The 20,820-nt window shown below is 37.2% G+C and overlaps 1 protein-coding gene across 1 annotated transcript in view; it reads right to left on the bottom strand.

Annotated features, from left to right (window-relative positions):
* The window catches only part of MALRD1 (MAM and LDL receptor class A domain containing 1), a 210,036-nt gene that overhangs the window by 59,301 nt on the left and 129,915 nt on the right, over positions 1-20,820 (bottom strand). The window contains exons 29-31 of the mRNA XM_065731331.1: positions 15,974-16,102; positions 6,296-6,457; positions 3,868-4,025 (exon numbers count right to left, since the gene is read on the bottom strand). Coding sequence (XP_065587403.1) covers positions 3,868-4,025; positions 6,296-6,457; positions 15,974-16,102 — 449 coding nt within the window. The remainder of the gene's footprint in view (positions 1-3,867; positions 4,026-6,295; positions 6,458-15,973; positions 16,103-20,820) is intronic.

Here is a 20,820-nt window from a genome sequence, read left to right as displayed (position 1 = left end):
GATTACAACTGAGTTTAAAAAAATGGTGCCTGGTTTTTTTTAGATACAGGTCTCTCAGAGATGATACCCACATAAAGTAAAAGAAGTCGTGGTGTATCCATCACCAAGGTTACTTTTTTCTCTGAAGTTTGAAATATTTTCTGAGTCAGGAAGTATATTTTGTGTACACAAAATTTTTACTTTTCATAAGGATACACACAGTACAGTTGCTGAGTATGGCAGACATAGAATGAAGAGAATAGAGAATAATCCTCAGTTTCTGTTCAGCAGTGCTGGGTTATTGCATCTGTAAACATATGCAGGACATGAATGGTAGGGAAAATTCTCACAGATATCAGCTCTCTAATGCCCTCAAAAGTTACAGCGCTATGATCCTTAGTGTCTTCAAAGACTTTCCAACACCTCCCCGCACAACAGCATATGAATTGTGCACAAGTTAGCCTAGTAATGGAAACAATTTAAGGCCTGAAAAACTAGAAAGCTAATAATATGAATCCCACCTTACCAAACAACAGTAGTAAGAACAAATCAACACCTTCAGCTAATATCCTGTTGAATAACTGTCTACCAGACTGTGAAGAATGTGCTCAATCTAGTTGAAGGCTAAATTTTATTATTTAAATTCAAATGTAACAAGCATGTATTGGACTAACTAGTCAGTTTGTTCTGACACACTTTCTAGAGTTCACTCACAATCTAAATTGCAAAGAACGGGAATCAGCAGAAATAGAGCTATCACCTCATTTACTGTGGAGTTAAAAGCTGAAGTCTGAAAATATCCCAGTACACACTTCATGGAGATTTTAAGAAGAATTTAGCATGATAATCTCCAAGAGTCAAATGCATGAAGAAGCTATTATACTTGTTACTTGGTCTTTCTCCAAGGTGCCTTTGCCATCTGGTTCATTTGTAGTCCATATGTGAACAGCATTCTTTCACAAATCCCATTCCCCTGCCTGAGAATCAGAACTCAGTTTTAATTCTACACAGTATGTTCTCTGTGTTAGAGACTTCTGAATTCACTGTTTTCAGCTTCTTTTTCATTTTGAGGATGGGGAAAATGCATGAACTTTTGAAGGTCATAAAATATAAGCTGTAATTTTCTACTTAGTCATCAGTGGTTAGAACTCATGTGGCCATCTCATACCTTCATTGTGACTCTTCCTGATATTCCCTGATGCTAGCAGTTGCTATACTGGAAGGTACTATGTTCCATCTGGAAGTTTAATTAATTGGCTAATAACAAAGAAATCAAAGTGGCTCTGTAGAGTGTGTTCTCCCTATGTTCCCACCATGCTCTCCTAAATCATCAGCGTGGAAAGTAGGAGAATCTTGGGAAAGACAACAATTACACTAGGCTCCAGAGGCATGCATCAGTTGAGAGGATGTTCCACTGAATCCAGTGAATAAAGATACTAAGTTTTCTGCTCTAAATCCTAAAGATCATATCTTCCAACTTTTCTTGTTCCTTGGCAGTCATCACTGCACACCTTCCTTGAAATGACAGGAAATACAGGAGCATTGAAACAGTTTCTCTAAGGCCCACAAAGAGATTGACTCATCATTTATTGTTAAATTGGAGAAATACTTGAAAACGTGGTGCCTCTTTTCTCTGTATTTCCTTAAACATGAGTTTGAAGCAATAAAAACATAACCATTTTTAGTAAAATTGAGCTGTCCTACATGAGAATTTATTGGACCTCATTTCCTTTAGTATCAACAAATATTAAGGCAGCAGACTGATATATCAGAATTATACTATCACTTTGGGAATTAACACTGGCTTTAATTCTCAATTGTATGACAAACTCCTGAAATAAACTAATAGAAAAAGCATGCTGCGGCTGAATGAAAGCAAAATGCCTTCTGTCTCTCTGACAGATGCGCAATAGGATAGCCACTGGAATGGAACATTTGTTAAAATAACCTTGATTTCTTGCTAAAGTATCTCTACTGTTTCATTAAATTAAACTAAAAACTAATCAAAATGAGAATAGAAATGTATTTTTAAAATTTACATTTGCAGAATTTATGCAACACAATTTGTATATATTTAGAATTACTCTTCTTAATAGACTAGTCCTGTGTTTAATGCTGAATAAATCAACTCTCAAAGGCTATTGACAATTACTTCTAAGAAAAGCCTATGTTTTGTACTAAATCATTATGAAGTAATTTTCTTTTTGTTGGTTAACAGTTATCTGATGTCTTAAACGATGAGCACTCAGATCTTCTAAAAATAACATTTATTCTATCTTAGTTCTTGTGAATATTGTATCCTTTTTAAAGTTAATAATAATACACTACATTTGTTTCCCTGTAGAAAATCACAGTATATAATAATAAAAATCTGTCAGTGAAATGTGAATTTTGAATAAAGAAGAGAAAGTGCTTTTAATTCCTCTATCACTAATCTCAATGAATGTTCCCTATGTTGTGTAAAAATAGAATTATTCCCATTATATTTTTTTTTACTTTACTTTATTTTATGTAGATCTACCACATCTACTTCTTATACTAAGAAATCCTTTTTTTTTTCTCTCTCTTTTTACAGATATTGGTCATTTTAATCATTGATCTCTGCACATATTCTCTCTCCGCAGTCTTTTCTTTTAACACAGATGTGACAAGAATGTTGCAGAAAGCTGTATTTCAGATAATACCTGCAATATCAGCTGTTGTAGGGACATTATTATATTCTATTGCACTACTCAGACTTCCTATTACAATTTGACTTTTTTCATCTCCACTTCCTGAGCAAAGTAGTTCTCTACACTGTTGCTTTATTGTCTTTTTTTTTCTTCCTTCTCCCTCTCTCTTTTTATTTTAATCTTTTGGTCTTTTTTTTATTTAACTGATTGCAGTTCATATTTTAGTCGATGTTTTAATATATTTCTACATAAAAAGTAATGCTGCTGATAGGAAAACTTATTTGTATGCTGGATTAAGATAATTCTTCATGGATCTCTCTGAAATCAAAAGTAATCAAAGTTAGATAGTTTGATGGAAGGGGTTTAAGAAAGAAAAAAAAAGAAAAAAGTAAAGCAGACTCTGGCTGGCTGCCTGCCTAAACACACAGAGGACTTATGCATCTACTTATTTACTAATTCTAAGGGTTCTGTAATGCTTGAAAAACTTCAGTTTAGAAACTCCTTAAAAAAATCTTGTCTACATTCTTGCATACTGAATTTAAAGCAAATCTTTCATGGATAATATCGGAGTATTTCCATTACCAACAGATCCAAAACATAATCACTGTTTGCTTTTTATTTCAGTTTAATCTGAAACTGCTCTTGACCTTTACTGACTGTTCCAATTTCTTGATCTGAATGTGTAAAGATTGAGTATATGGATGGATAAATAATGTAAACGGAGAAGAATGGGTTTGAAAGCATGGTGTAGTATTTTAATAGCTATGTTCAAATAATAAAATTACAAGCTTGTTGAATCTAAACTTTAAAAAAATTACGATGAATTTTCAGAGAATCAGAGATTCACAAAATCATAGGGGTTGGAAGGGACATTTGGAAATCATCTAGTCCAGCCACCTGCTAGAGTAGGTTCCCTAGAGCAGGAAACGTACACAGAGTACATAGGATAGCAGAGTTTGATATTGTTCCTTAATGAAATAGGCAATGTCAGTTTCTGAATATGTAGTAAAAGGACTTCAAGTGAAATTAAGACTAGAACATAATTATTACTGTTAAAGCCAACAGAAAATTCTTGTATATTGTGTGGTGACAATGAGATTGAGGTGAAGTACAGCTAACAGCCTCCAAGGTTTAGATCACTGCAGATGCAAAAATTCAAACACTACTAAGGAATTATTTCTATAGCATCGTTAAGTGGAAGTGCTTTTTCTCTTACCTTTAGAACTCCTGTTTGCCTAGAAGCAAACATCCAGAACCAGAACCGAACTCTGCAGACCCCAAGGCTGGCTGGGAAGAATTCAGTAGTTATTATCCTTGCTCTGCTTCCTTTCTCCTGGGCAGTTGAGTTTATGTACAAAAAATGCTGTCCTTTACCTTAATAAAAAGATTAAAAACACAGTTTTCCAGAACTACTTTATGCTTTGGAAGATTATCATTTTTACCCCCTCAGGTGCTGTTATCTTTTACCACATACTTGTATCCCCAAACGTGGTTATAAAGGTTATAAAGGTTAAACCTTTGCCTATTTCGATTTATTACGTTCAATATTAATATAAGCTTCCACAGACCTCATTCTGCCTTTTCATCCTTGTGTAGATTCTTGATTCATATTTGAGTAATAAATTTAAATAATGTTGCAAACACCAACACGCATTCACAGATACTGAAAAAGTGAGTGAGGATTTCCTGTATATGAACTCCAAACATTACTGTCCCGAACTACTCAGCTCTACTTTAATAGTATTTAGAGAGTCAGCTCATCAATTCATTTTGTATGAATCATTCATAAATATATGAAATAATGGAAAATGTTGATACACAGAACTAGAAGGCCTACTTACAAAAGCTTTCAGGCCTTAGTGGCCATTAGTTCAAAGAGAAAAACATTCATTTTGGATATCAATCAAAGGAAACCTAGAATTTGGATAATTTTTAATCAGTAATGTCTGTCAAGGAAATAATCTCTATCATTTCTGAATCAATTTTTAATCATTTTTGGAATGACTGTCAGATGGTTTATCTAGGTATCACATCAAACTTTATCAGAAAACAAATTTTCTCAGTTGAGAAAAAAATATTTGAAATATTGTAATTATGTGGATACAGCATGTTATTCATGAATAGAATGATTCCAAATATTTGCAAACTAAGGAACTAGCTGGGAAAATAGGGCATATGCCTCCTTGATTTGACAGATCCTTGACAGATATTTCTGGATAGGGAGTCAGTATTTAGTCTGCTGGCAATTCTGACATTACAGCTAACCTGTAAATTTCTTGCCCACTTCATATACAAGTAAATTACAAAAACCAGGCAATTTTGTAAAAACATTTGCTGTAATTGTGTTTTCCTGTATCTCCTCTTTTTATTAACTTTATTATTCTTATGCTTGCTTAGTAATTTCAAAGATATAAAGATGAACAATTAAATTTAAGGAATTGAAATAGAAAAATATACTATAGCTCATTGAAGAGCTGAGGGCTAGTGGTTTTTTTTTTTTTTTTTCTCATCACAGTGCAGCAATGGAAAAGAAAGCTAGTTAGACCGCTGATTTGCAAGGCACAGGTTCCTTGGGATAGGTGCATTTGTTTCTATCTCTGACTTTTCCGTCCCTTTTCAAGAAGAATGAATTTCCACATTTACACCCAGTGGCAACACAGACTAATATAGGTATATGATTTTCCTAAAATTATGAACTGTGGTGGGTGGCAGTTAAGCATTTTCCTCATGATCTGGCTAGTAGTTCCTGAAGCAGGAGTAGGATCTGGTAAGTGAAAAGGAAAGATTAATGAGTAGGACAGAAAAGGCTCCAGCCACTTGTGGATGTCGTTGTTCAGTTCAAAATGTGAAACAAACAAACAAAAAAAAATTAAATGTGGAACTCATACTGATTAAAAATTGAAAAGAAAAACTGTTGAGATTGTGACAGTTGTACAATGAACGTAAACAGTTACTCATTCATAAGATAAAAATTACATTCCTATCTATTCCTAAACATTAAAATTTCAAGAACAGAATGAAGCAATTTTGAAACAGAGATTGAGATATCTATGGTGGAAATTAAATTACGATCCAAGTTCATAACATTTATAAAATATAACGCAATGTAATATATTTATAATATATAATTATAGCTTTATTCCTACATAACACAGATAACTGTAGTCTATCAATACATTTTGTCCTACTGGCATTCTGCGAGTAGTCTGGCTGTATCATCTTGTAGGACAGAAGAACTAAGAGAGGAAACACTTCTATATTAAGATTTCTGTCAAGTCAATATCAAGGAGAAAATTTAAGACCTTATGAACCTTAAGCATTTCACACACATCCACAGACTCCTCCTCAGCTGCTTTTAAAGGACTAATGAATGATTGCATATCTTCCTGGAGTTCATTAAGATTGCACAATACTCCAGGAGAAGTAGATTATTTGAAACATTGAGAGTATTAATATCAATAACTTAATAACTTATGATTAGTGACAAATATATCCTCTTTTTGTTATTAAAATATTAATATCTTTGTTTAAAAGTTTTCAAATAAACAATTAAATATTTCATTGCAGACTTGTACAAATATACTGCTTTTATAGGACTATGTTGTATAATTTTGAAAGAAGTCTGATGTACTCCAGATGGATACCTGGTGTATGGTCTGTATCAGGCCTTGTTTGCCCAGTAACATCGCCACTACTAAGATTCCAGTCAAAATCGTCCCAAGGATCTTGTGTTAATCCACATACAGTGGTCCATTCTTGCTCTTGTGTTTCAAAGTTACAACTTCCAGGAATACTTGTGTAGTAACCTGAAAATATAGAATGTAGTAAATTATCATCTCAGCTCTTCAATAATGTAATGGACATACTGAACATGGTAACAGAGAAAATTCTATTTATCTATTATGTCATACAATCATAGAATCTAGAATTGCTCAGGGTGGAAAAGATCTTCAAGTCCAATCTCAACCTAACCATACTACTCTAACTTGTAACAACTCACTGCTAAATCATGCTCCTGAGCACCACATCCAGACAGTTTCAAACGTGTTCAGAGATGGTGACTCAACCATCATAAGCTGACATAAATAACATGTTAATGATGAGAAACAAACAATCAAACAAACCAAACAAGAACAAAGCAGAAAACCCACCACTGATTTCTTCCTGGGAAAGTATAAACAGCCTTTAATGTTGTTGAAGACATAAGCCCAGGTAAATCTTGAGGACAAATTGACCAATTTTAACTATTATTCAAGATGAATAAACAGAAGAATTTACAGCAAAATTTGAAGTAAAACTGAACTCCAGCCCAATGTTGGTTTTCGTGAACATAGGTTGGATCACTCTTGTTCCTCTTATATCTGAAGTCAGCTTTATAATGAGAGAGAAGTTCTAGCCATTAGGACATTGGACTGAATTAAGACGTTCTTGGCTAAACTTCCTATTTCTAGATCTGCCTCTGATTTTAAGTGACTTTTGAAGAGTGATTAGTCAACAAAATTGTACAAGTGCTGTGAAAGAGATCATTCAAACACTATCAGAAACTACTTTTGCTTCTTAAGATCATTTCCTTAGTTAGAATAGTTCTTTGACTATACCCAAGAGCTGAATTTTCCAAGAGCAAATTTTTCAATTTTTTCAGGTTAGAATTCGAGCTGGGGCAGGAGCCTGACTGCAAAGTGAGAGCACATACTTTGCCTGTAAAATACTCTTGGGAAAGGTTCCAAATTATTAACAGCCATAGTCAGTCTTACAGTCGGAACTGCTTCTAAATTGCAACTAATTCAGAACGCCAAATAGATTTGAAGATTTAGAATGCATTTTTTGATATAGAACTACACTGTAACATTAAAATACAATTATTTATGTATCATTGTATAGATACAACAGATGTAGATAGAAAAAATACGTATGAAAGAGTACATAGATTCATAGATACATTAGGTTGGAAAGGACCTACAAGATCATCTAGTCCAACCATCCACCTATCACCATCCCTACCCACTAAGCTACTAAATCAAATCCCTTAGCACCTCATCTAAATGCTTCTTGAACAGCACTAGGGATGGTGCCTCAACCACCTCCCTAGGCAGGCCATTCCAGTGCCTGACCACTCTTTCAGAGAAAAAATGTTTCCTCAGGTCTAATCTAACTCTTCCCCGGTGCAACTTGTGGCCACTCCCTCTTGTCCTGTCATTATTTATCAGGGAGAAGAGGCCCACCCCCTCCTCACCACAACCCCCCTTCAGGAAGTGGTAGAGTGCAATAAGGTCTCCTCTGAGCCTCTTTTTCTCCAGACTAAACAATCCCAGCTCCCTTAGCTGCTCCTCATAAGACATGTGCTCCAGACCTCTCACCAGTTTTTGTTGCCCTTCTCTGAACACGCTCCAGGGCCTCAGTGTCCTTCTTGTAGTGGGGGGCCCAAAACTGAACACAGTACTCAAGGTGTGGCCGTACCAGAGCTGAGTACAGGGGGATGATCACCTCCCTGCTCTTGCTGGCTACACTATTTCTAATACAGGCCAGGATGTTGTTGGCCTTCTTGACCACTTAGGCACACTGCCGGCTCATGTTAAGCTGAGCATCAACCAACACCCCCAGGTCCTTTTCCTCTAATACAGTCTTCAAGCCATTCTGCCCCAAGCCTATAGCATTGCATGGGGTTATTGTGGCCAAAGTGCAGGACCTGGCACTTGGCCTTATTGAACCTCATCCCGTTGACCTCATCCCAGCTATTCAGCGTATCCAGATCTCTCTGAAGGGCCTCCCTACCCTCCAGCAGATCGACACATCCTCCCAACTTGGTGTCATCTGCAAACTTACTGAGGGTACACTCAATCCCCTCGTCTAAGCCATCAATAAAGATATTAAACAAGATGGGCCCCAATACCGACCCTTGGGGGACACCACTCGTAATGGGATGCCAGCTGGACTTAACTCCATTAACCACTACCCGCTGGGCACAGCCCTCTAGCCAGTTCTTCACCCAGAGAAGAGTGAACCTTTCCACACCACGGGCTGCCAGTTTCCCCAGGAGAATACTGTGGGAGACTGTAAGAGACTAATATTTTATACCATTGCCTCAAAGTTTGATGATGAACATGTCCAAACATGTCCAAGCTAGTCCTGGGCAAAGGTTGTGAAATGCCTTGTCTATGGGACAAGCTGATGGGCATATCTTGGGGCAACTTAAGCTGCAGCTCAGTGGCTGCTGAACACTCTTTTGTGTAACTCACCTCCAGGGAGAGATAACCATCTCAGGTGATACTCGCCTGACGCCCAAGCAGGAGGGGTTTGTCATGTAGACTGGAGTAATCTTGGAGATAAATAGAGGGGTCCTGCAGCCACGAAGTTGGAGGTTTTTCTCTGGAGTGGCTTCCTCTTGGAGAAGCTTTCTCTTAGGAGAGACCTCCCGAGCTGATCACTGCTTGCTGCTTCCCGGATAGGCCTTCTCTTTGGAGAGACCTCACGAGCTGATCACTGTTCGCTGCTGCCCCTCCTGGGTTTGACCCCTCGCTGCTTCTCCTGTGCTGAGCCATTGCTGCTTCAGCTGTGCTGACCCCGCTCTGTTTCTCCTGTGCTGACCTGGTGCCACTTCTCCAGGAAAACTGCTTGCTGCTCAAGGCTGCCCATTGCTGCTGCTGTTCTCCCCACTTCTGCCACCCCTGCTCTTCTGCCTCGGACCATCAGAGCCGCTTGCAACCGGACCGCTCCTAGGATCCTGGCTGGTGACTTTCCCTGTTTTGTACAAACCCTTGCTTCTTTCCTATCTTTCCTATCACTCGCCTTCCCTTCCCCATCACTCTTAACAGTGTCCGCCTTCCCCATTTCCCTGGTCAATATTGGTAATAAACTGGTCGGACCAACATTTGGACCGTTGTTTCTTAATCTCACGCTGGGTATATACATAATCTAAGAACCTCATCTCCCTCCTTTATATTGGAGCGTGACAGAGACCTTGTCAAAGGCTTTACTGAAGTCCAGGTAGTCTACATCAAAAGCCTTTCCTTCACCTACCAGTCTGGTCACCCAGTCATAGAAGGAAATGAGGTTGGACAAGCACGACACGCCCTTTGTGAACCCGTGCTGGCTGGGTCTGATCCCCTGGTTGCCATGCACGTGCTGTGTGATCTCCCTCAAGATCATCTGCTCCATAACTTTCCCTGATACAGAGGTCAGGCTGACAGGCCTGTAGTTCCCCGAGTCTTCCTTACGGCCTTTCTTGTAGATGGGAGTCACATCGGCAAGCCTCCAATCTTGTGGGACCTTTCCAGATAACCAGGAATGCTGATAGATGGTAGAAAGCAGCTTGGCAGTCACCTCTGCCAGCTCCCTCAGCACCCTTGGGTGGATCCCGTCTGATCCCATGGACTTGTGGCGGTTCAGATGGAGGAGTAGGTCTCTGACCGTCTCTGCTGGGATCACAGGGGGTGCATTATGCGCTTCATCCCAGACTTCCAGGTCAGGGAGAAAAGTACTCTGAGGATAACTGATCTGTCTATTAAAGACAGATGTGAAGAAGGTATTGAAAACCTCAGCCTTTTCTTTATCCTCCGTGGTTATATTCCCTGCCACATTAAGTAAAGGAGAGAAATTCTCCTTAGTTCTTCTCTTACTGTTAATATATTTGTAAAAGGATTTTCTGCTCTCCTTTATTGCAGTAGCCAGTCTAAGTTTGAAGCTTTTGCATTTCTAACTTCCTGCCTGCAAATATTGGCAAGTTCTCTGTAGTCTCTCCAAGTAGCCTGTACCATCTTCCAGAGGACACAGACTCTCTTCTCCCGGAGTCTCAACAGAAGTTCCCGGTTCATCCACACTGGTCTTCTTCCCCTCCAGCTCGACTTACAGGACTCCGGGACAACCTGCTCCTGTGCCTTTAAGATTTCCATCTTGAGGAGCATCCAGGCTTCCTTGACCCCTTTACCCCTCAGGAGCGAGTCCCAAGGGATGCTTGCAACAAGTGTCCTGACAGGTCAAAGTCTGCCCTCCGGAAGTCCAAGGTAGCAGTTTTGCTAGTCACCCTCTTGACATCACCAAGAATAGCAAACTCTACAATTTCCTGGTCACTCTGGCCAAGACAATCCCCAACCATCACATCTCCTACTAGTCCTTCTCTATTTATTGGTATTTATCTATTATTTAGTGAAGAGCAGGTCAAGCAGGGCACCTCCCCTGGTAGGTTCTCGCACCAGCTGTGTCAAGAAGCTATCTTATACACTCTCGAAATCTCACGGACTGCTTCCTCTGCGCAATATTATATTTCCAGTATATATCAGGGAAGTTGAAGTCCCCCATGAGAACAAGTGCTGGCCATAGTGCAACATCTACTAGTTGCTTGTAGAACACCTCATCTATCTCTTCATCCTGACTAGGCAGTCTATACCAGACCCCCACCGTGATGTCACCCCTACAGACCATCCCCCTGATCCTTATCCGTAGATAATCTACTTTGTCATTTCCAACCTCAAGCACTTCAACATCAAAACACTCTTCGATATAGAGAGCTAGGCCACCACCCTTTCTTCCCTGTCTATCCCTTCTGAAGAGCTTGTAGCCACCAATCCAAGTACTCCAGTCATGGGAGGGGTCCCACCACGTTTCTGTAATATCAACAAGGTCAATAGTTAGCCTGCCTCACAATGGCTTCAAGTTCTTCTTGTTTGTTGCCCATGCTGCATGCATTGGTGTAGATGCACTTCAGCTGAGACATCTGCCTCACCCCTTGCTCCAGCACAGCCCCCCTGGGCTAATTATTGGTGAGTCCTGTTTTGTCCCCTTCCCCCGTCACAGCTAGTTTAAAGCTTTCTCGATGAGTGCAGCTAGCTCCTGTGCTAGGATTCTTTTCCCCCTTTGAGACAGGTGCATTCTATCAACAGATAACAGGCCAAGAGATGAATAAACTGCCCCATGGTAAAAAACCTCAAAGTGTCTGTCTCTACACCAGCCTCTCAGCCAACTATTTAGTACATTTAATTAACTATTAGTAATCTGATGGGCTTTTTTCCTATTTTCTGCTTTGATGCTCTAAGAAAAAAAAAGTTGCCCTTTTTCTTTGCAAAGATAACTTATCAGTGTCATAAATCTGCATTGTAAGACAGAGATCTGCACAGGTTCTGACTGCAAACCCTTTGGTCTCTCTTTTCAGTAAAAGTTCGACACAGTACTTAAATGTCTAGGACACAGAAAGAAGAATTTTGATCAAACATCTATTTTACTGGATGCTAGAAGAATTTGTATTGTTCTGTAGTGTACTGTATACTCTTACTAAGAATCTTTCATAAGGAAAGGCTGAGAGAGCTGGGAATTTTCAGCCCAAAGAGTAGCACAGTAGGTGTCAGTGGGTATAAATACTTGCTGTGAGAGTGTAAAGAAACAAAGCCAGGCTCTTAGCAGTGTCCCACGTCAGGACAAGGTGTAATGAGAACAAATTGAATAACAGAAAATTTTATTTAAAGACAAAAAATATTCTTAATTTTTCATTATAGTTCACTGCTAAGCTTGTCAGGCACTGGCTGAAGTAGCCCACTGAAGTTATGGAATCTCCACTTTTGAAGAGGTAATTTCTAAAACATGTCTAAACCTATTGTAAACATCATTTTAACAGCCCTGGACAAATTCTTCCAGTGTATAGTATTTTAAGCAAGAGGTTGGACTTAGATATGCGGAAGTGCTTTCCAACCTCAGACATTCTCTTAGTGATGTTTGCCTTTGGGAACTGTGAAAAGAATACACAAATATACTGAGCAACAACACTGACACTGCCTTACAAACTTAATGGAAACTCAGTAAAGCATAGCTTTGCCACTGAATAGTCGTTCATGCAGTCAGGGCAAAGGAGGGAACCCATTAATCTCAACAGCAAGTACAATTTTCTCATACAGTTCTAACAAGATCAAAGTACAAATGTATTTATAATTTATAGTATTCATAGAAGATTGCCTGACTCCAGGAGTTTTACTCTAATATCTTTAACAGCACATTCTGAATGTAATAATTAATAAACATTTATGAACAATATTTACAGCATTAATGGAGTATCCTGATATATTCTTTTATTTTAGGGTTAAACAACCTACTTAGAAGCCATCATATGATTGTTCCATTTATCTGAAAAATTGCTTTCATTTCAATAATTCAAGCACTTCTCTAGTTGGTTCATCAATGCTGAGGTTTGCTATTAATCAAACCTGGGTGTATAATTGAGTGCAGTTCATGAAAATTGAAACTGCTTTCATGTGTGCTTTTTTCACCTCAGTACTTCCGAAGGGTTATCGAAAGAGAACAAAAATTTTGCTAGATTGCCTGACTGAATGGAAAAAGGCACAGAGGAAGTAATTTACATGAGTATATTAAAAAAAAAAAGGCTACAAATATACAGTTCATTTTAACCAGATTCTGCTGTAAATCCTGCACAGAGGAATTGCTCTTGAGTAGATTGTGGCCCACTGGCTTATTTGGAGTTATACTAGTATAAAACTATAGTGGAATGTGAAATAAGATTGGACCTTGAGCTCTGAGAAAAGGAGAAAATTGCAGAGAAATGTCCATAATCATTTTTGCATGGTGGCAGGTTTAAGCATGCAAACTCTCACCTACAAAACAATATTTTTCAGCAGTTACCACCACAAGCTATGCATTTTCACCAGCCATGAACAAGAGCCTACATGCTGTGCTTGTAAAAATCTGCACCAGCAGAGGAGACCTATTGTTGTTGCTACTGCTGAAACGTACCACCTAGTACCCTTCACTATGCTCACATCCAATGTTTGGTCTCCATAAACATCCTGCAAGAGTCAAGAATGCCACTGGGTAGAATTCTATTCCACACCTTTGCTTCATACACATTTTCACGTCAGATGCCTTTCTGTCAGGCTGACCCTCTGCTGCCATCTGTCACACAAAATATAATGGAATACTGGTGGGAAGTTTCAGCCACTACTGCCATATCAGTAACATCTGCCTCTGACATTGTGGGCCAACATAACAAAATAAGAGGCATTACTTTCAGAGCAGCCCTCATACTTCCTGATATTCTTAAGTGAATCTACTTTATAATTATAAATACAATCTGGGCAAAGTTTTCAGAGCAGATATCAGGCAGCTAGTGGCTAAAAAAAATTGCAGTGCTGATTTATGAGGGACTAAAGATTAGAAAAAATAAAACATTTATCTTGTGCCCATTAATGATGTTTATTCCATTCTGTAAGATATATGCTTAGGGAAAGGTGTGTTTATACAAATGTCAGACCTCATTTGTAAGAACTAAGGTAGATCAGATAGGGCAATATTATACCAGAAGCTTATCTGGGTACTCTATATACCAGATTACAGTATCTCTGTTCCTCAGCAACAGCAAGAGCTAAGAGTAAAAATATTCTGTTGAGACTATATCTATTCCATCTACAGTTGTCCTGGTTTCAAACTATAAAAGGATATTTCAAACTATTTATTTAAAATGAAAATCTGTTTGATTTTTTTTTCTGCCTTAGAGATTTTCTGAGGTATTGTAAAGACTAGGTTGTTTTACTGTGATTCAGTATCATGCATATCATGAAATTCTGCTACCTATATTGCAACAAAGAATCACAGAACCATAGCATCCATATCCCAAGTAGGAAGGGACACACAAGGCTTATAGAATCATCAAGACCAGCTCCTGGATCTACACAGGACCACCTAATATACAAACCCTATGTCTAAGAGTGCTGTCCAAACACTCCCTGAATGCCAGCACCTTGGGGCTTTTTGTACTGTGGTGCCCAAAAGTGCACACAGAACTCAAGGTGAGGCTGCATTTAGAAAAAAAGAAAAGAAAGCTGATGCTATTACAGTACCTCCAAACAACACAGGAAACTCCTTTCTAAGGAAACAACTATCTCCTCTAACAAAATGTACAGAATAAAACAAGTTCCTCAATAGTTTTCTGAGTATCATTAGAATGCTGTTTATTTTGAATAGCAATTCAGCCTTTACCGGGTATGTGTTTGGTCTGTAAAATGTTGAAAGGTTGAGTTTACTCTGTATTTTTACTGTCTTTACTTTGTCTAATATCTGAAAAAATATGAATATTGTATTCAAGAAATTTGTTTTGTTATTATTATTTTTTTTTTAATTGAGTTGAGATGGCCTTTTGAAGCTACCCTTTCATTTACATGAATATTGCTCACAGAAAATCACTGGAGCAAAAAGCACTATAGGAGGTAGCAAGTGGAAAGAGAGAAGATCCAAGTTACATTTCCTGCAGTAACAACTTCATGTGAGGTTGTAAATCTGCTGTCTGGCTAAAACAGTGTAATTTACACAATTGGATAATGGGTCATTATTGTTCCGCAGCTACGTGAAAGCAAACATGTTTGATTTTCAAGAGAACACCTAGTGTTGATGAACTTCAACTTGGACTTCAACACAGTATCAAAAATGAATTTATGTATGTGATGCATTGACTTTCACTGTCTATCATGATTGCTTTTGACCATATGTACAGTATGGTAGAATTCGTACTACAGCTTAGAGATTAAGAATTAGATTTATTACTGAATTGCACTGAATGTTTAAGCTTCTTTTTCCAAAAGTCCGATTTGGAGAGTGACTGTCAATAAACAAAGAACTGGAGTAAGAGAAAGGGTGCAAAGTTGTACTGCTTTTGAATTTCAAACATGAACTGAAAAAGCTATTAACTTCATCCAGATTTTCAAAATGAGTTGTGTTCTTTCATCTCAAATAGTATTAGCAAAGAATATCTGTAGGCAAATTTTGCCTCAGCCTTCACTAGGATTGCAAAAATATAAACATACTGGATTTTGTCCAATTGCTTTTATAATAATGTAAAGGAAGAAAACACTATCATAGTTCTGCAGTCATACCAAGAACAAAGAGCAAAGAATACATAAATTAGATTGCAAAGATAGGATTAATCTGAAAGATGGGCTTCTTTCTATATAATTACTTTTTATAACAGAATCATGTTACTGTGCATTAATTTGCTTAATTGTATTTTTTTATTCAATATTGGCAGTTCAAAACGCTTTCAGCTCAATCATTTAGTTTCTTTTCAGAGTTAATTTGAATTGCAATTTACTGATAAATAAAACTTTTTTTTTTTCTAGATAAACTTTGTAATGAGCACATTATACTTTTTTGTCTAAACCACACTTCTGGTGCAATAAACAACCCAGAGGATCTGAAAATGTCAGGCGTTCTGTGCTGGAGGATTCACTAACTTGCTTGTAATTATCTTCTGAGCAGCTACATGAAACCACCTGAGTTAATTTGAAGTTAAAATTTTAACTGAAGATAATATTAACATGCAATGAGATACTTACTGCAGTCAGCCTCATCCGATAGGTCTTCACAATCTGGTTTATAGTCACAGACGAGATGAGATTCTATGCAGTCCTCATTCCAACACACAAAATCGGTGGAGGCAGGGCATTCCCTGGGATTTTCTCCAGCTGAAACCAACAGGACACTTACATCAATGTTGTAATTAAAATGAAGTATGCTCTTTTAAATTTTTTTTAACTATTACACATCATGACTTTATTGTTTTACTGCTTCCAACAGATGTTATTTGGTCCCACTCTTTTAATGGTGCTTTATGTAGGCCCAGACTATTCTCTTGGCCTGTCCCATAGTTTGCAGGAAGAATGTTTTGCCTGGAAAGAAATTCACATCAGCATGAGCATGACTGTTTCCCTCCACATTTGTTGTATATGTTCCTTAAAATAGAATAATTGAGATGTTAAAAAGCAGGTAAGTTATCCGTTAACAGTTTAACCTAATTTCTGGAAAATCACAAAAACTCTAAAGTCTGACAGAGGTGACCACTTCAGCTGTCTATCTCATGTCACTGCTTGAGTACAAGCAGCTAGAATAGGTTATGCAGGGCCGTTTCTAATTGGGTTTTGTATATCTCTACCGATGAAGACTCCACAATCTCTCTGGACAAACTGCCTGTGTATGATCTTCTTCATAGTAAAAAAGTCTTTTCATGTATTCAGATGAAATTTATGGGGTTTTTTTAACCTATGCCCCTTGCCTCCTGCCCTGTCAATGGGAGCTGCTGAAAAGAATTTAGCTCCCTGACTTCCATTCCTTCCTGTGCACTGGAAATAATGGACCTGAAAACCAATTTACTTCCTTAAGAGACACTGTGACTTACATTGTTTAACAATATAAATTATGTAAAGATAATAAAGAACTGGGGTACAATATTTTTTTCACATTTTATTTCACTGCATATGACATAGGCACATTTTTACCATACATAAAAGATAATTTAAATCCATGGCTTTTGACTGGCTCCATTCTTTACCTTACCTCCTTTTACCTTTAATCAAGCAGAAAAACAATGTAGTGTTGCCCTATCATTTATATTTAGCACATAATATGAGTTATTTTTGTACTTCTTTTTTTACAGTGAACTTTACAGACCTTCAAGCATACCAGAATCTAGCATTAAAGATTATTTATTTCTTTGCTTATCCTAAAATGAAACACGTAATCTATACATAGTCCTAATGAAACTTGTATCCCTACCAATGAAAGTGACATGAAGTCCAAACAGAGAGTCACGTCTCTGTTACTTTTCTGCAGTAAAACCTTATTCACATATCATTTTCAGAGATACCAGATTAGATTTATAATCATGATGGATACTCTGCCAGAGCCTTAGACAGAGATAAAAATGAAATCTCTGTATGAATTAACATACCAGCATTTGCATAACATCTTCAAACTAAATAAATAATCTAACTCCTGTTAGACAATTCCTGCTGTGGCATTAAAAATTACCTTTACAGAGTACACAATCATTCTGTCCTAAATTCCTACACTAGATAAGAACTATATCAAGACAATAAATACAGTGAGTTTTGAACAAAAAAGTTCCAATATCGAGAACAGAAGAAAAATATATTCTATTCAGTAACGGAATAGAAGTTCATATGAAAATTACAACTTAAAAGTTTTATTTTTAGCATTCAATCTTAACATATAACATAAAAAGTTGATTTAAACATAAAAATGTATAGAACTGATTGGAAAATGAGTATCTCTCAATCTCTCACTGAAGGGAGATGACATGAAATTTAACACAAGTAAAAGCATGTAAGATATCTCTGCATGAGGAAAATAAGAGAACATTCTAAATGTTATGTTGCCCATCAAGTAAAGAAATTAAACTGTGGGTTCTCTCCTGGATCAAATTTGCCAGAACACAAAGCATATCCTTATAAAAACTATTCTACCACAAATACTTTGAAATTAGTTACTCATAAATTACAAAAAAGAAATTATTACTGAGACATAGAAAAATGTTAATAGCTTATCATACCCATTTCTTTCATTTTCTATCGAAACTGCAGCATTTACTGAAAACTTGAAAATCACTAGAAACTAACAATGGGCAGATTTTAGATAAGTAGAAACTACTAACTGCACAATATGCTAATCCCTAAACCAAATGAAATGGCAGCATTTGAGAAACTATATTCATACAACAGGATACCATTTTTCAATGTGGTACAATGCAGTATGATGCAGAAAAAAAAATGTCTTCTAAGTAGCTTTTAAGAGACCAATGGAATTGGTGTGGATTGTAGATAACTAATGACAGGACAAGAGGGAATGGCCATAAGTTGCGCCGGGAAAGAGTGAGATTAGATTTGAGAAAAAAAATTTTCTCTGAAAGAGTGGTCAGGCGCTGGAATGGCCTGCCTAGGGAGGTGGTTGAGGCACCATCCCTAGCGCTGTTCAAGAAGCGTTTAGATGAGGTGCTAAGGGATTTGATTTAGTAGTTCAGTGGGTAGGGACGGTGATATGAGGATGGTTGGACTAGATGATCTTGTAGGTCCTTTCCAACCTAACATATCTATGAATCTATGAATCACTAAATCCAACACAAGAAACATGTTAACGATGGCTGCTATAATAACATGCATTTATGTAGAAACACAATTGTTCCTAAATATTTTGTTTTGTATAGTCTAATAATCAGAGTATCAGTAAAGACAAGAGCTTCCCTCCTAAGAATATATATGTTTTTATATACATAGAAAATAAGCAAGATGGACATGAACAAACACATTCATACCACAAAAAATTTTAACTCTTATCTGGATTTATCACAAGCTATATATTTACATTTCTCCATTTTCTATCTCTAAATTATGAAAGACTAGCTCATGTATTACTTGAAGATAGTTTATAAATACTTTAATATCAACTTTGTTTCTATTACCAGGGTAAAGATTGCTTATTAAAGAATGCTTGAAAATTGACTTCTTTTCTTTATATCTGCTAGTACAGGACAAAGAATACAAGACTCTCCTTTTACAAAGTTGTGTAAGATTTGTACCATTTCTTTCCCCTCTTTCAAAGTATCTGAAAAAAGAGTTGAAAGTATTACTCAGTTAATATTACTCTCCAAGTTTCATCCTTCACTTAAATTAAAATGTATGAATTATAAGCTCCTAGTGGGATTCATTTTACCAGTAACCCAACTATACTCAGTACTGTGAAGTTCAGCATTTATGAAACACAATTTGCATCAAGCTTGTCATTTGTTTAACCCAACTGTTCAATACCCTTTTCTACATGACTTTTTATATAACATTAAAACTCCATTAGCATACTCATCAATAACTTTTCTGTTTATGAATGACCTTGGCAATCTTCTGCAGTGAAAGCTAGAAGAAAAGCTTCTAATGATGCAAGCTAAATATTGTTTCAAATCAGGTTCTTCTGGAATTCAAAAAAACACTGGGAATTCTACTTAATGTGTTTAATTGAAAAGGCCTGATTTAATCTGAAGATATGCATTGTTTCTGACATAAACATCTGATCCAACTTAATATAATATAATATATTATAGTTATTATATTAATTCTAAAGAGAGAATTTTGCCTGTAAATTCAAAATTCTGTAAGTGGTTTTCCTAAAGATGCTGAAGACCAGTAGGAGTTTGGTGACTAGGGCCACCAAATAACTGGAAGAATAAAAAATGCATCCATAGTTTCAGAAATGTAGAACTGATTCTGGTTTAGGACATATAAGAGATTAAACAAACAAATAAGTCTTTTCAACTTCTAATGCTGATATAATGGAGCATAGGAATACACACCAGACAAGGACAAGATTTTGGAGTACTGCATGCAGATATGAAGTCCTCAGTACAGGAGAGATGTGGACCTGCTGGAGGTCTCCAGTGGAGGGCCACAAAAATGATCCCCAGGGTGGAACAGATTCCCTACAAGAACAGGCTGAGAGCTGGAGCTGTTCAGCCTGTAGAAGAGAAGGCTCTGTTGAGACCTGGGAGTAGTGGCCTTTCAGTATCTGAAGGGGGACTGTAAGAAAGAAGGAAATCTTTACCAGGATCTGTTGTGATGGGACAAGAGGAAATGGTTTCAAACTAAAAGAGGGGAGATTTACACAGAGTTACAGAAAAAAGACTTTTTACAATAAGGATGTGAGGCATACAGTAAGGATTGTGAGGCACTGTAAAAGATTGCCTGGAGAGGTGTTGGATTCCCCATCCTTGAAGACCCTCAAGGTCAGGCTGGACAGGGCTCTGAACATCTGATCTAGCTGTAGTTGTTCCTGTTCATTACAGGGGAGTTGGACTAGATGACCTTTAAGTGTCCCTTTCAACTCAGAAGATTCTATGATCTTATATTTGTTTAAAAGTGAAAGTTCAGCTTTTGCGTAGTCTGTATCAGAGAGATAAGGAGCTCATTCACACTGTGTACTGACGTAGAAAGCCGACGTATTTTGCTTAATTCTAAAGAAGATACTTTTGTAGCCTGCAGATTTTAATACAGAGGAGACAGGGCAAAAAATCAAGTAATCCTTTTGCAGAAAATTCAGAAAAATTATAAACATGTTCAAGCACAGAAAATTAAGTCCTGAAACTGTTTAACAATATGGTTTATCACTCTTAGTCCTTTCTCCTCCCTGCATCACCCTTGTCCTGATTCCAATGCAGAGAGCACTCAAAAAGTTCTGTTCGATATTATATATGTATATAAAAAAAATCCAGCTGTCACTACCATGTATATTTTTCTAGTCTTAAAAAGTCTTCTCTTTTGGTCAAGAAGTAGAGATGCTTTGATTTCTAACCTGGTGCCATATATCTCTTCTTTCCTTTAATCTTTTCAAAGAAGGCTCTCAA

Source organism: Cyrtonyx montezumae, unplaced genomic scaffold (genome assembly GCF_038088225.1).
Source record: "Cyrtonyx montezumae isolate F1298 unplaced genomic scaffold, pur_monq_1.0 scaffold_14, whole genome shotgun sequence".
Taxonomy (NCBI): Eukaryota; Metazoa; Chordata; class Aves; order Galliformes; family Odontophoridae; genus Cyrtonyx; species Cyrtonyx montezumae.
Note: the sequence above shows the minus strand (reverse complement) of the source record. Positions and strands in the feature narration are given on the sequence as shown.